This window comes from Diceros bicornis, chromosome 35, assembly GCF_020826845.1.
Source record: "Diceros bicornis minor isolate mBicDic1 chromosome 35, mDicBic1.mat.cur, whole genome shotgun sequence".
Classification (NCBI taxonomy): Eukaryota; Metazoa; Chordata; class Mammalia; order Perissodactyla; family Rhinocerotidae; genus Diceros; species Diceros bicornis.
Window position 1 is genome coordinate 11767502 of NC_080774.1, and position 16606 is coordinate 11784107.

General features: G+C 48.1%; 1 protein-coding gene across 4 annotated transcripts in view; it reads right to left on the reverse strand.

Annotated features, from left to right (window-relative positions):
- The window catches only part of RBM19 (RNA binding motif protein 19), a 147102-nt gene extending 132818 nt beyond the window's left edge, over positions 1-14284 (reverse strand). For all 4 annotated transcript variants that reach the window (XM_058531490.1, XM_058531489.1, XM_058531487.1 and 1 more), the window contains exons 1-8: positions 14152-14284; positions 10744-10926; positions 9021-9146; positions 8784-8822; positions 8261-8453; positions 6782-7050; positions 5046-5126; positions 112-190 (exon numbers count right to left, since the gene is read on the reverse strand). In XM_058531490.1, the coding sequence (XP_058387473.1) occupies positions 112-190; positions 5046-5126; positions 6782-7050; positions 8261-8453; positions 8784-8822; positions 9021-9146; positions 10744-10926; positions 14152-14187 (1006 nt within the window). In that variant the 5' untranslated portion in view covers positions 14188-14284. The remainder of the gene's footprint in view (positions 1-111; positions 191-5045; positions 5127-6781; positions 7051-8260; positions 8454-8783; positions 8823-9020; positions 9147-10743; positions 10927-14151) is intronic.
- Positions 14285-16606: the final 2322 nt, after the last annotated feature.

Genomic DNA, 16606 nt, shown 5'->3' on the forward strand with positions numbered 1-16606 from the left:
ACAGAACTGGGGACCACAAATAGAAAAAAGGAACAGCCGCCCTTAAAGCCTCTCCCCAGTCCAGCTGCCCCCACCTTCCACCTTTACCACCTGGCACATCCCAGACCTCACCTGTCTTGTTCCCGTGAGCATTTCTCACTATTCGAATGGCCACTGGCTTCAGGGGGGCCAGGAATTCCACAACGTTTTTCTGGAAGGAGAACAAAAGTTTTCTCGCCCTTTATCAGTCCAACAATAAAAGTGTAACCCAACAGAGAAACGGGGGCTGACTTTCTGAATTCAGAAGGTCACCAAAGTGTTTCCTCCTTCCTGCAATTATACACAACTTTTCTCCATCATAAGATAAAATTACACTGGAAAAAATTTTTTAAAAATTGAAGAAATGAAGAATATAAATATAAATATTAAGTAGTAATGTTACCATCAGCATTTTAAGGCATTGTTTCTGATCTTTTTCTCCTAAGTACCTTTTTATATAATTGGGGTTAAATCTGGCTTTTTTCCAATGCTTATGAAAGCATGAATATGTGTCCATGTTACTTCATGGTGATGACACACATCAACTTAAAGAGGTGCTGACGATGGTCCCCGATTTTCTTAACTATTTCTCTATTTTGTACATAAGGCTGATTTAAACACATTTTAAAAAATGTACAAACACACAGAGTATGAAACTCTAGCAAATATCAAAAAGTACAAACAAGAAAACAAAAATGGCCCATAATTCCAAGGCCCAGATCACCTGTGTTGGCTTTCTATAAAAAAATAAAAGCAGTGAAACTATCTTCAGTTGTGTACTGGGTTAAACCCTTCAGAGAATTAGCCGTGAGAAGCTTGTAATGTCCAGGCAACTGTACAAATCAAAGCACTACAAGATAAATGAAAAGGCCACCAAAGTTGTGAATTTTTCTATTACTTCAATTTTTTAAAGAAATGTCAAATTACCAAATTTCTCCAAAAAAACCTTTTTTTCCTCATTTTTAGGTGCCTATTGGAAAGTCCAGCATACTACATAACATGTGTGGCTATGTATGTGTGTCTCCTGGGGAAAAAAAAAAAAACAAACAATCTATCCACACTGTTCCATGCCTTGTACTTTTCACTGGTAAGACATCTTGGGAATCTTCCCTATCAGTATCTCCTTTTTAGTGACACATCATATTCTACCGTTTTGATGTGCCACAGTTTAGTTAACCCCAAGTTAAGTAAACCTCAAGTTTTTCAACCTCGCCACTACTGAAATTTTGGACCTGATAATTCTTTCTTGTGTGAGGTTTTACTGTGTGTAGGATGTTTGGCAACATCTCTGGTCTCTACCCACCAGATGCCAGTAGCAACCACCCCAGTGGCAACAAGAAAAAAAAAAATCTCCAGATATTGCCAAGTGTCCCCTGGGGGGTCAAATGGTCCCCAGCTGAGACTCATTAAATTAACCAATTCTCTAGTGATAGAACTTAAAGCTTGTTTCCGGTTTTTATAAATAAAATGATACAAAATAATACATTAAGTTATAAATAAAATTGTAATAAAAGAATGCTGCAATGACTCTTTCTGCTCTAAAATCTGGGTGTACTTGGGTGATCTGCCTGTAGTGCAAATTTCTAGCAAGGCTATTGCTAGGTCAAAAGCACGCATATTCTTAATTTTGACTGACATTTCCAAGTTGCTCTCCGAAAGACTGCACCACACACTTCCACCAACAGTGCATGAAAGTTATTTATGATTGAACTTTCAAAATTTTTGCAAAATGTAATCTTCCAGTTTTGATTTGTATCTCTTTAATTATGAGTGAACTCAAGCATCTTTACTGGCCATTTGCATTCTTTTTCTTCAAAGACCTCCTCTCCTTTGTCCATTTTTCTATGAGTCATAGGTCCCAATATCTATTTATCTATCTGTTAATTAAAGAAACTAGATTTTGTCTGTTGTTTGTGTTACAAATGTCTGTTGTCTTTTGACTTTATAACATTTCTTGCCTTACAGAAGTTTTAATTGTTATGCAGCCAATTAATCCATCTTTTTCTTTATGGCTACCAAGTTTTGCAAATTGCTTACAAAGGCATACTTCATTCCAAGATTATAAGTAAATTCATCAATGCTTTCTCCTACAACTTTTATTGTCTTTCTTGGTTTTTTTTTTTTTTGAGAAAGATTAGCCCTGAGCTAACATCTGTCGCCAATCCTCCTCTTTTTGCTGAGGAAGACTGGGCCTGGGCTAACATCTGTGCCCATCTTCCTCCACTTTATACGGAGGGGACGCCGCCACAGTGGCTTGATGAGCAGTGTGTCGGTGCGCGCCAGGGATCCAAACCCCGGGCTGGCGCAGGAGCGCGCGCACTTAACCGCTACACCACTGGGCCGGCCCCTTGTCCCTTTTTTGTTAAGCTTGAATCCTTGATGCATCTGAAATTTATCTTGACATAAGGAGTAAGGCAGGGTCCATCTCTTTTTTCTTCAAAAAAGTTAACTGGTTGTCTAATTACTATTTAAAGAAAAATCTCTCTTCTCTTCATTGATATGAAACACTCTATCTAAACTAAATGCTTATATATGTATATATATACATACATAAGTCTATTTCTGAATTCTATTCTATTCCATTAACCTGTCAACAGCTTTCCCTGAACCAAACTGTTTTAATTACTGTAGCTTCAAAACATGTTTCAATATCTTGTAGGGAGTCTATTCTCACAGGATGTTTCTGGCTGTTCTTTGACATTCGACCCCCTCCCCAATCCTATGAAACTATAATTGTGATCTCACTGAATTTATCCCTTTATTCACTAATTAGAAAAGAACTGGCATTTTTACATTCTAAGAATTAATGGCTTTCCGTTTACGTAAGTATTCCTTTAAATGCCTCAGTAGAATTTAACATTTTCTTTATATAGAACCTATAAAACTTTCATTAGAATATCTGTACATCCTCCCTCCACACACACTCATAATATTCGTTACAATATCTAGAGGTGGCTTTCTTTTTAGTTGATATATAAAAAGAATCTTCTCTTCTGTTATGTTTTCTGTTATTGTTTGTGGAAAGGAAAAGAAGTGACTATCTTCTGTGTATTAATTTTGCAAAAATCCAGGTAGTGTTTACTTACTGTTTTAGCTAACGCATGTGATTTTCTGCATGGTTGATATTGAAAGAATTCTGACTCTAAATTACCAGACAACTCAGATAGTCTAGTACAACCCAAATGCTTGTTACTTAGAAGAAGTTTGATAAGTTTTATTTTTCAAAACTTAGTAAATATACAGACTATCAAAAAAGATGAACACTTCAAGAGAAAAAAAAAAGGCAAAAGATACAATCAGGCATTTTGCAAAAGAGGATATACATGTGATTTACAAATGTGAAAGAATTATTGATCTCACTAATAATTTAAAATATAAATTAAGATGAGATGCCATTGTCGCCTGTCATGTTGATAAAGATTATTACCCAGGGTGCACAGAAATGGGCACGCTCACACTCTGCTGCAGGGAGTATAAATTAGCGACGCTTCCAGAGGGCAACTGACATGCCATGTCAAAGCCTGAAAAACGTACACGTACATGTCTGTACAAGACATTCACCTGGAGCGAGGGTTGGCAAACTACGGCCCACAGGCCAAACACCACCCACGGCCAACTTTTGTACGCCCTGCAAGCTGAGCATGGTTTTTACAGTTTTGAAGGGTTATTAAAAAAAAAAAGAATGTGCAACAGAGACCCTATGGCCCATAAAGCATAAAACAGGTACTATCTGACATTCAGAGAAAAAATTCTGCTGACCTCTGATCTCAAGGAATGCTGACTGATTATTTATAACAGCAAGATTGGAAATGACCCCCGTGTCCCAATTTAGGGGACTGGGTGAGTACATCACAGCAGGTCCAGAGTAAGGATGTGTTCCCTATGCAACGTGAAAAATGGTGTTGCAGCAGAGTATTCAATATTCAAAGATATTTATGCCATACTGTGATGAGGGGGAAAAAGAAGTTCCCAAATAGTTCCTAACGTAGGACTGCTTTCAACAATAAGACAGAAGTCAATGTTTACACACAAAGAAAAAAATGTCTAAGAAGATATACTCTCAATTTATTGGTGGTTATCCCTGAGTGGGATGTAGGTGTGTGGTGGGGGAGGTTGCCCCAGTTTGCCTGGGACAATCAGTAATTACATCCACAGAATTAAACCTGTAGGTAATTAGAACTGCATCCTGGCCCCCGACCTGGTTAGCACTCCTCTCACACTCTCAACTCAGTCTGGATGACTATATAGTCATCCTAGTGATGCGTGACTTTTACTTTCTTTTCACCTAGCTGCATTTAAAAAATTTCCATTACTTTCATAAGGAGGGAAGTTAAAAAAAAGTTCTCTGCTGTGGAAACCCACAGTCAGTAAACTACAGTATACAGGCCAAATGTGGCCCGCTGTCTGTTTGCGTAAATAAAGTTTTATTGGCACACAGCCATGCCTATTCATTACCTATCGTGTCGGGCTACCTCTGCTACAACAGCCCAGTTGAGTAGCTGTAACAGAGACCATATTGATCACAAAACCTTAAATATTTACCAGCTCATCCCTTTCCTTACTTTTGTTTTTTGCTGAGGAAGATTCACCCTGAGCTAACATCTGTGCCACTCTTGCTCTCTTTTGTTATGTAGCTCGCTGCCACAGCATGGCCACTGACAAGTGGTGTAGGTCAGCGCCTGGGAACTGAATCCAGGCCGCGGAAGCAGAGTGAGCCGAACTTAACCACTAGGCCACCAGGGCTGGCCCCCTTTCTTTACTTTTTAACAGAAGAAGTTTGCCCACCCCTAGTGTAGGTGATCAGTGAGTGAAACCAGTCTCTCTCCACAGCGGTATAGCCGAACCAGTTTCCTGACCCTGTCAATGCCCGAGATCTAATTCATCAGCCTTTTTGGCCCCCAATTCCTCCCAGCTCAAGTCCTCAACTGATCCGAAAGCCCCCATGCAGCAGAGGCTGCTGGCATCCCACCGTTGCCTCCTGCGCCCCCAGGGGCTCCTTACCCTTGTCCCCGGTCATTGGCACGTACCTCTGTGACGCTGAACGGGGCTCCCCGCAGCTTCACAGTGTAGGGGGTGGTGGGTTCCTTCTGGTTTGCTGGTTTCTCTGTCTGGGTGATGGCAAAGAACAGAAACGGGCACAGTGAGTCCCCTGGCACAGCTGCAGGAGGAGGCAGACTGGACATCTCAGTGAGCGCTCAAAGAGGCACCTGCTGCCGGGGCGAGCCAGAGAATGCCGGAAAGAAGGGTGCCTGCCGTGGATGTGGAGTCTGGCCAGAGCCTGGGGCAGGAGGTGCCAAGCCTCCATGTGCACCCCTGAGATGAGGGCTGGAATCAGAGCCCGGCATGCTGTGGGTGTGCTAACAGGGGCCCCGGGCTCCCAGGAGGGGTGGAGGACACCGGGAGGAGCCCGAGGTAGGGTGGTATTTGCGACCGCTGATTTAGGGCCTACTCTGTGCCAGACACCATGCAAAGCACTTCGCAGACACCACATACTACTGAATCTTAAAAGAATCTTACAGGGATTATAGGTTCAGGACGTTTTCTGTAATTTTGGAATTGAAATAGCTCTGAAAAACCTCCATTTTTTGTAACCCCTTAGGCAACAAAACCTGCCCTGACTTGAACTCATTGGCCAGCGAAGCCTGCTCTGAGCTGACGTGGGCAATTTAGGGTTTACGTTTATCCCACATAGCTTGAGTTGTCATTTCTGTGTCAGTGCAGAAACAGTCACATGCTCGATTATGGGGCGCTGGCCCAGACCCCACTGGGGGTGCTACACTACATAAGGTATAGGGGTGTCTTCCTGAGATCGGAAACTTTCCAGCACACACTTAGGCACGGGGGCTGTGGAAAGCAGACAGAGAGACCAGTGCTCCCTGAGCATCACCCGAGGTGAGGACCAGAGGCCCACGGAGGAGAAGCGCCTCACCCCAGGTCCCACAGCTGGTCCATGTCAGACGAGGGATTGCACCCACAGCTCTGACGTCACCACATGCGACACTCTCTCTGGAACATACATTTTTAGGAGAAAAGGACAGGGTGTGGCAATTACAGGGGCAGAAAATGAAGGGAGGGAGGGGGACGGGGAAAGAAAAGAAAGGAGGAAGATGAAGCTGGAGCTCTGACAAGAAAGGGGTGGACAGGGCAAGAGTTGATGCTTCACCGGGGTCTCAGGGAGATGAGGGGAGGGGGCCAAAACACCGTGACAAACCACCTGTCCCTAAGTGGAGAGGACTCCAAGGGGAGATGAGGTGGCTGCCCCAAGGGAAGCACCCATGTTTATGGTCCAGACTCCAAGGCCTGGCCCACCACTTCCCAGCCGTGACCTTGGGCAAGTCACCCCCCTCCTCTGGGCCTCAGTTTCCTCATCTGTAAAATGGGACAAGATTGTCATGAGTCCCAACGACGAATGACACAGCAGGTATTGTACCTAACATGTAGTGAATGCTCAATTCATGTTATCTATTATCACGTTAACTGTAGGCTGCCACGTGTCTACACTGCCACTAAATGCCAAGTATAACAGGCTCACATCCATCAGCAGCTCATTTACGCCCCACAACTCCGGGAGGCAGGCAACCTCTCCATGTCAAAACAGGAGATAAACTCAGAGAGGAGAAGTGATTGCCAAGGTTACAGCAAGCAAGCGGCAGGGCCAAGATCTGAAGCCAGGCCTTGGCCTGCAGGGACCGTGGGTGAGAGCGAGGGTAGACGTCCTCCCTCTGCTGCCCAGGCTCCCGGGCACACCCCAATCCGCACACACCTCGGCTCTGGCCTCCTGTGGTTTCCTGTTCCCAGGTGGGGTCCCTCGCTCTTGGCCGGCCCCCGTTCTCTCTCCATCCTGCTGGGCGTGGGCGGCGCAGGAATCCTCTTGCTCGGCCTCGCTGCCTTCATCACAGCTCACGGCTTCACCTTCACTCTCCTCCTCCTCCGAGGACGACGACTCGGCCTCCACCATCTTGGACTTGAGGTAATCCATGTCCGACAGCTCCTTCTGCACAGCTGCCTTCGGTTCAAGGCCGTCGTCCTCGTCTGGAAAAGCAGGGAGGCTGGGAGTCAGGGCAGTCGTGAGCAAACAGAGGCCGGACGGCAGACGGCATGGCGGTGTCACTGCTGAGTGGCATGAGGCGCCGAGCCGACGGCGACCAGGGGCCCTGTGCCAAGCAGCCCCGCTAAGTCCTCTGATAAATAATGTCACGTGGGGTGACACTGTTGGCGTTTTGATACTTTACGTGCCACATGTCAAGAGTTATGTGGCTCCCTGCACCAGCCTTGCCCTCGCCAATCCATTCTCTCAACTGCGGCCTGCTTCATTTTTCAGGAGCACGTATAGGATTATCGCTCCTTGATTAAAACCCTCCAGTGGTTTCCAGGAGCTCTCAGGATGAAATCCAAACTTCTGGTCCAGCCTGCAGGAGCTGACTGGCCTCTCCCCAGCCCCATCGCCTCCTGCTCCAGCCATCCTGAACCCCGCAGAGCCCCCTCAAGCTCCTGCACTTCCCTTTCCTCTGTGCCTCTGCCATGCTGTTCCCTCGGCCTGCAGCCCCCTTCCCGTGCCCTCCCCTACTGTGTCCCACCAACTCCCAGTGAGTCCTTGGGACCGCAGCTTTGCAGGGAAACTTTACCAGGCACAAAATTCAGGTTACACTCATTCTCTCGCTTCAAACCGAAATCGATTCCCCACCCTCAACCACAGCACTGACCGTTCTGGACTGCAATTGCTCACGTCCCCTCTGCCCCCCACTACACCGGGCGCCCTTCTGAGGACAGAGGCTCACTCCCTCACCTCCTCAGGCCTTCGCTCCAGGGTCACCCTTCGAGGCCTCCCTGAGGACTCTCCCATCACCTCTCCGGCTTTCTCTCTGTGGGCTCGTCTTCACATAATACACTAACAGCGGACTTATTTCTTCATTGTTCCTCTCCCCACACTGGAATGACAGCTCCATGGGGGCAGGGTCCTCCTGTCTTTTGCTCACTGTCATATCTCCAACACCTAAAGCAGCACCCGACATACAGAAGGTGCCCCATGAATACTTGAGGGACTGATTGACTAACTGAGTGACCAGGATCGGTCCAGTCTAAGTACCCGCGGGTGGGAGAGTCACCCCACCAGAGGGCAGTCCAGCTGGCCATCTCCTGCGGCGGGCACCGAGAGGCCCCACGTCACGCACGCACAGGCCTGGATGCACACAGGGGCACACAGTGCAGCACGGAGCTCTCACATGCACACGGACACCCTTACCTTCCGGGTCCTCCCCGGCTCCCTCCTCCTCACTCTCCTGCCCCTCATCGGAGTCGAAGTTCAGGTAGTCACTGGCTGGCTTGCTTTTCCCTTTCAAGGGCTCCGTGTCGATGGCATCGTTGGCCCAAGTGGCTGTCTGCGTGCGCTTCTGGTGAACCGACAGGAACTCCTGGAACTCGGTGTCTTCCCTCAGCTGGTGGCACCAGGGCGGGGCAGCGGGAAGAAGAGAAAACAGGCAGAGAAGGCTCAGGGAGGGCTCAGCCTTCCTGACTCGGGAAACGAGCATCCTCCGAGCTCATTCGCCCCGGTCTCTAGAGGAGCCCTGGGGTCAGCTGGGTCAGTCCTGGGGAGGGCAGAGTGGACTCTTCACCAGAGAAGCAGACTATGAAGCCACAGAGACATGGCGAGGGGACACGAGAGGATGGCTCTGCTTGCGGGGCCTGCCTGCACCCTCTCCCGGCTTGCCACAGCCCTCCCAGGACCGCCCCAGTGCCCTCCCTCGTGGTCACCAGGACAGACTCACCTTCTCCAGTTCACCTGCTACCTTTTTCTTCTTGTGATCCTGAGAACAGAAGGCACAGACGGTCAGGGTCACAGAGCAAGGGCGGGGAGATGGAACCCCATTACCCCGGGGTTCCCGCCTTCAGGAACCATCCGAAAGGAAGGATTCTCCAGTCCTTCCTGCTCCCACTGCCCTGCCCTCCCAGGCTGACCACGCTGCTGACACCGGGCATGCAGGTGGGAGTGACCTTCTACGTACTTTCTTAGCTTCTGGGGGGACGGAGCCTTTGTCTTTTGAAGGCTGCTTGGACTGGCCTGGTTTCTGTGCATGTCTGCTCCAGGCTCGGGGCTTTGCTGGGTCCCCAAATGACTTGCAGAACTCCACCTGCATGGGAGAGAGAGAGGGTGACGGTGACACCTGCCACTGCGCCCAGCACAGTGCCGCCCTTCAGCACCTGGGAGCTCGGGCTTTTTAAAAGGCAGCTGCCACTTACTGGCTGAGTTGGTTGAAGCAAATGACTCATCGTCTCCTAGCTTTGGCTGTCTCCTCCTTAAAGTCATAATAGTTGTTAACATTTACCCAAGAATTCCACACGCCAGGCACCATCTGAAGCGCTTTGCAAGTATGAATGCACGGAGCCTCCCCAGAGGGGGAGGAGGAGCCATTCCTCTCCCCACTTCTCAGACCAGGAAACCGAAGCACAGAGAAGTTCAGTAACTTGCCCCGGGTCACCCAGCTAGAAAGTGAGAGAGCGGAGGCTAGAACGCAGGGGCCTGGCCCTGGAGCCCGAGTTCTTAGCCATCTACTCCACGGGGCGGCTGTGAGGATGAAATGAGACGACACGGGGGCTGGCGCACGGCAATGCTGAGCTAATGGCTGCCAGTATCACTGCCATTACTGTGGAGCGAGCTCGTGTGGCCCCAGAGAACATGAGAAAAGCGGGTGGCCCCTCTGGAGCACGCACTAGTGCTGAGTGAGAAGCCTGAGCTGACAAATCTGTCTAGCTCTAAACACCTCCGCACACTGCCCTGGGTGACTTCTGTGAGAGCTGGCTCTGCCGGAAGCCGCGGTGGGCACGTCCTGCCACAGTCAAGGGGGACGCTGGTCGGCCACCACTACCCTCAGGGAAGGGGCTGCTATCTCCTCACACCCCTCTTGTGTGGACTTTCAGAACAGTTCTGCTGTTTCTGTAATAATGACATGTGCTCACTGTATAAAATTCAAACAATAGAGGAAAGTGGAAAAACACTTTTTTTACCCCAATTCCTATCAGCCAGAGAGAAGAACTGATATTTTAGTAACAATCTTTCCACGTAGCTCTCTCTGCACACATCACACACATCGGGATTTAGGGATATGACTGTATAACTGGGATCACATGATATATACTTGTCCAACACCTGTTTCAAGTTGTTAAATGCTTATGAGCGACCTCCTCCTCCAGGAAGCTTTCGTGACCCCTCCCTGGCAAGAGAAGAGGTCTCCTGTTCTCCAACAGTCCCTAGGGTTTCCCCCATCACAGCACTGACGACCCTAATTGAAAGCAGCCTGTTTATCTGTTGCCCCCTGCCTGCCCGTGGGCTGCTGGCTCCGTGAGGACAGGGGGCAGGGTTACCACATTCTCTAAATTCTCAGCATCAAGTGGGTGCTCACTGAGTGCTTGCTCAATGGGTGAGTGAATGAATGATGCTGATCAGTGGTCCTCAAAGCGTGAGTTTATGACCAGCAGCATTGTATCACCGGCGCACTTGTTAGACATGCAAATTCTTGGGCCCCCCCACCTACTGAATCAGAAACTCTGGGGACGGTGGCCCAGGAAACCCTCCAGGGGATTTGTATGCATAAAAGTTTGAGAACCAGTAAGGAAGACCAAAGATGGCACAGTCTGAAAGGGGACAGGCTTTGGACTCTGGTGTGGAGGGAGAGATTAAGTGGCATCACTTGCGATGGGCAGGCAGGGGCGAGATTTGCACTGACTCACTGTGATCCGTGATGTGTCGATAAAACTCTTGTTGAAATGGTTCAGTGCCGTCTGGGCCTCTTCCTCGGACTTGAAGCCGATGAAGCCAAACTTGCGGAACTTGCCATCCTTGGTGAACTTCAGGCTGCAGTCCGTCAGCGTGCCGAAGGCGGAGAACAGCTGCCTGAAACGCTCCTCCTTCATCTAGGACAGAACAGGCGCAATGAGGGAGGAGCTGGGGAGGCCTCGGAGCCTAGGGGACAAGATGAGCTGGAAACCTGCGGCCACGGGATTCCCTAGGGGTGACCTCAGACGAGGGGGTGGCAGTGTGCTTTGTCTGGCTGCAAGACCCACTAGCTGTGTGGCCTAGAGCAGGTCGCTTATTCATTTCATCAATGAGGAAATCAAGACTCGGAGTGGCTGCAATGAAATCTCCCTACCCTCTGGGCTGTTAGGAGGATAAGGGGACCACTGATAAAATGAGCCCAGCAGTGTGGCTGCCACACAGAATAAATGAGTGAATGGACGAACACAGTAAATTATATAAGTGTTTGCTAATTGTGGCAGACAGAATAACGGAGCCCCCAAAAGATGTCCGCATCCTAATCCCTGGGACCTGTGAATATGTGACCCTACTCGGCCAAAGGGATTTTGTAGATGTGATTATATCCACGCTAATCTTGAGATGGGGGATTAGCCTGGATTATTCGGGTGGGCCCAATGTAATCACAAGATCCTTAAAAGAGAGACACAGGAGGGTCAGAATTGGAAAAGCTATCGTGATGATGGAAGCAGAAAGAGATTGGAAGATGCTATGCTACTGGCTCTGAAGATTCAGGATGTGACTAAGAGCCAAGGCATGCAGGTGGTCTCTACAAACTGAAAAAGGCAAGAAAACAGACTCTTCCCTAGAGTCTCCAAAAGGACCACAGCCCTGCCAACACTGTGATTTTAGGATTTCTGACCTCCAACACGGTAAGATAACAAATTAGTACTGTTTAAGCCGTGAAGCTTGTGGTAATTTGTGTGCTGTGTGAGCACAGAGGGGTTGGGTACCTGACCCACCTGAGGAATCTAGGAGAGGCTTCCTGGGGGAGTTGAGGATTGAACCGAGAATGAGGAGCAGTTAGCCAGGGCCTGTCTGGGTGAGTTCACCCAGAGGAGATAACAGTAGCAAAACCTCAGAGGTGGGAAGCAGAGAAGAGTGTGAGGAATTTGTCCAGAGATTCTGCTGACGAGGTGGGTCGGGCCCAGATCATGGAGAATCGCATGTTTTTCCTTAGGTGCTTGTTCTTGAGCCTTTGGTGTTAGAAAGTCACCAAAAGGTTTTTGAGAGAGGACTGATGGGGTCAGACTCGAGTGCTCTCTCCCAGTAACGGGGAAGATGAATTTACTGCCTTTTCTATACCTGAGCTGAGTCACAAACCTTGATTCTGTAGACCTTGGGGAGATCATTTATCCTCTATGAGTTCCATTTTCTCCTCTATAAAATGCAGATAATAATTCCTAACTCATAGTGATTGTGAGATTTTAGTGAGATCAGAGTTATTAAGAACCTGCCTCAGAAAATGTCTACCTCCTCTACTAGACTGCAAGCACCATGGAAGTGGGGACTGAGTCTTATCCACCACTATCTACATCTGCAACATAACAAGTCCTTGCTACTAGAAGTCTGTTAGGAAAGAGCTAAGAAAAGGGCATGCAATCACGCTAAGAGAGACAGTATGGTATTGGGGTCAGGAACAGAAATTCTAGACCACATTGCTCTGTTCAGTCCCTGCTCTATGAATCACCAGCTGTGTGTGACCTCAGGCAAATCACTTTACCTTGTTGTACCTCAGTTTCTTCATCTTTAAAATGGGCATAATAACAGAACCTATCTCCTAGGGTCATGGTGAGGATTAAGTGAGTTACTTTACCTAAAGCACCTGGAACGGTGCCTGGCACAGAGTAAGCTTTCAAAGTGTTAGCTACTGTTGTTTTTATTAATTTTAATATTAACCAACTAATTGCTATTTATTAACTTAATATTGTTTTTATTAATTCTTTCATTCATCAGACAAGACAAGCAATGGTAAGAGAACCAGCCACACTGAGAAGCACAACGAGACGGAAGCTGGGAGGGGATGAAGGAAGGGCAGCCACGCTAAAACGATGGATGAGGACCCACCAAAGTGAGGCATCAAGAGATCCTGCCTAAAGCAGACGGATGGATCAATAACGTATATTTTAAAAGTATACTGTTTAGGGTAAATGATGGAAGAATTAAAAACAATAATATAACCGAGACTGGAAGGGAGGAATAGAGGATCTAGGTTCCTCATCTTTCATAGTGGGGGGTCAGCAGATAATCACTGAAGTATAGAGACCAAGAAATGGAGAGAGCACACTATTTGGACGTAGAGATGACTATAAGGAGTCCTAAAATCCAACTATGGAAGATGGTTACTCCTGGAGAGAGATGGAGGGTAGCATGGAGCAAAAGACTTGGCTTCTCATTTTAGACACACTGTAGTGTTTGAACGTGTAAAATCGTGTTATAGGTCCCCCACAACCCGCTGGGGGAAAAAAAGGAAAGTTAAAAAAACACAAGAAAGCATAAATGGCTTTGCCTTGCCACTTCTAAGGAGGAAGGCTCCCAGGCAGCAGAGTCAAAAGTCCAGAAGATCTCTCATGGTACCCAAACCGCACATTTTGTATTTTGGGAATGAGCTTACTGGCCACCCCAGTGGTGTGGGAGCTCTCCATCCAAGAAAAGTTACAGAGAAATAAGTAAGGATGGACCACTCCGGCACACTGCGTTCAGTCATCTGATACCACAGATTCATCTATGTCTTCATTCATTTACTGGCCAGACATGTTTTTGTTTAATATCCACCACGTGTCAGGCTCTGTGCTGCGCTCCCCAGGAACAGGGACAAGTATGACCGAGTCACCTCTCCCCACTTACCGGACAAACGGTTTAAACCCCTCACAACCACTCGGTTTTCTTAAACTATTCCTCCCTGCCCTAAAGGCAGGAGCGGGAATTGGAACGCAGGTCCTCAGCCTAACGCTCCCCATTTGCCTCCCCCACAAATACAGTGTCTGATCCAGTTATGAGTCAACCAAAAAAAACGCGATCGGACGAGAGGGGTCGTGGGAGAGAGCATTTAGCACAGGAGGGGGTTAGCATCTCCCTGGGAAAAGAGTTGTCCGGTTGGGAGTCAGATAGCCACGGGCCGGCTGTGAAACCTTGAGCAGTCACTATCCCTCTCTCCCGACTGTCAAACGGGGATTTGCCGAGGATCCTGCCCCTTTTGGGTTCCGAATCTGCTAGAGTCGTGCCCCACAGCGAAAGCCCCTCAAATCTCCCCAGCCACCTCCGTCCCACCCCCAGCTCCCGGCTGGTCCCAATTTCAGATTCCCCAGTCCAGGCCCTGCACTCACCCCATTCGGGAGGTTCTTCACGATGAGTCGCGACATGGCGCACGGTCCCCGCTCTTTTGATGCCCGCACAATTGGACAGCCTCTTCCACCACCAACTTTCACGCGACCGCTCTGGGCGCCGCCATCTTTGGCGAGCCGGAACTAAGTCACGTGCTCCAGACGTAGGCCTGCCCCTTCCGGAAGTAGGCGTGGCCAAACCAGAGCGACCCAAGGAAATCACACCCCCGAAGGGGCGGGCGTGAGCGCTTGCATTCTGCGCAGGCGCAGGCTGTTCGGCCGCGCCGGGAGAGATCAACGCAGGGGGTAAGTCGGCGGGGATCGCGCGTGGCCGACGCTGAGCGCTTTGCAGACAAGGCTGTCGTTTTAGCCTCCTTTGCTATTTTATTTTATTTTTGAGTCCTAAAACGGCCCTGAGGATGGGGGCAAGATGAGGGATTCTTGCCTCCCTTTTAGAGATGGGGAAACTGAGGCTCAGAGAGGCTGCCAGTCACCATGAATCAATTACTGAGCATCACCTGTGCGTATTAGACTGTGTACATGGGAAATAAACCTCTCCACTTTGCGGGCGAGTAAACTGGGAACGAGGCGCCTAAAGCAGCTTGCTCAAAGTCCTATCGCTATTATTAAGTAGTATGAAGTATTAAATAGTTTTAAGTGATAGGATTATGGGGTGTATTGGTTTCCTAGGACGACTGTAACTAATTACCAGATATTTAGTGGCTTGAAACAACCAATGTATTTTCTCCCAGTTCTGGAGACCAGAAATCCAAAATGAAAGTGTCAGCAGGGCTGTGTTCCCCCAGAAGTCTCTAGGGGAGGATCCTTCCTTACCTCTCACGACTTCTGGTGGCTCCAGGCGTGCCTTGGCTTATGGCGGCATCACTCCAGTCTCTGCCTCTGTCCTCATAAGCCCTTCTCCCCTCTGCTGTCTGAGTCAAATCTATCTCCCTCTCCTTTCTCTAATTAGGACACACGCTACTGGGTTCAGAACCCATCTGAAATCCAGGATGATCTCATCTTGAGATCCTTAACTTACTTATATATGCAAATAAGGTCACTTTCATAGGTTTCAGGGGTAAGACATGGGCATATCTTTTTAGGGGGATGCTATTCAACTCACTATATGAGAATTTACTGCTTTGAAGATCAGATTTCACCCTCTCCATGTCTGATGTAGGCTTCAATGAAAACACACATACACATGTAAACATGTACCCTCAAGCCTAGAGTAGATGACTTAAGGGGTCACTGTGTTTCAAAGTTATTCACTTATTCCACAGATATTTATTGATGTGTATGAAAGCGTTCTTTAATTAAGTGACAATTAGAGGGTTGTTTTCTGCCCACGGTGACCCTGGTCAGGACAGGCTGGAGCAGGCTTTACAAGGCAGCTCAGAGATATTAGCCTTTTATGAGAGGGTGAGTGTGGGCTGCCCAGCCTGTCCTGGTTTCATATACTTTTATTTCATTATTTTCATGTACTGCCTTTATTAAAATGTGCTACTTAACGTAGCCTCCCCTAAAGAAATTCACAAATCAGAAGGTCTTTCAAAGGTATTAAAAGAAAATGGAATGTTCTTTGCCAATCCGCCTGTCCCAGCTCCGGGCCAGGAAAATATGGTCGCCACATGTCAGGAGAAGGAGGGACAGACCCGGGCTGCATATCCCTGTGGGTTTAATAAACAGCCACGTTGTAACATTGTTATTAGTCTTCCTGCTCTCCTGCTTCCCGGTTTTGCCTCCAGTCTCCTTTTCTCTCCCGGCAAATATAACCTGGGCAACCTGGACCCCACCAGACTGGCCTTTCTGATTACACCCGAGGATTAAAAGACAGGAGGCAGGTCTAAGCCACCTCCACTCACGGCTGCCTTCACGAGTGTACGGGGGGCTCTAGGGGTTGTGTCTGGACCTCAGGGAATTAACTGGGAAAGGCCAGCGGTGGGGGGAGATCTTGGAAAGGGTTGGAAGAGGCAGGATGGAGAGAGGAGGGGAAATGGAACTCAGGATTTGCTCCACAGGAGGAATCTAATTATGAGAAAACATGACAGACTCCGATAGAGGGACATCCTACAAAATCCCTGACCGGAACTCTTCAAAGCTGTCCAGGTCACCAAAAGCAAGGGAAGTCTGAGAAACTCTCACAGCCAAGAGGAGCCTAAGGGGATATGACCCCTAATGCCATGTGGTGTCCTGGATGGGATCCTGGGCCAGAGAAAGGACATCAGGGAAAAACTGAGGAAATCCACACAAACCATGGACTTTAGTTAATAATAATGTATCAACATTGGTTCCTGAATTGTGACAGATGTACCAGAGCAATGCTAACAATAGGGAAAGCAGGGTGCAGGGTACATGGGAACTCAAATATTCTCATGACTTTTCTGTGAATCTAAAATGATTCTAAAATAAAAAGTTTATAAAATATTTTTTACAAGATATTTTGAAAATTAAAAGA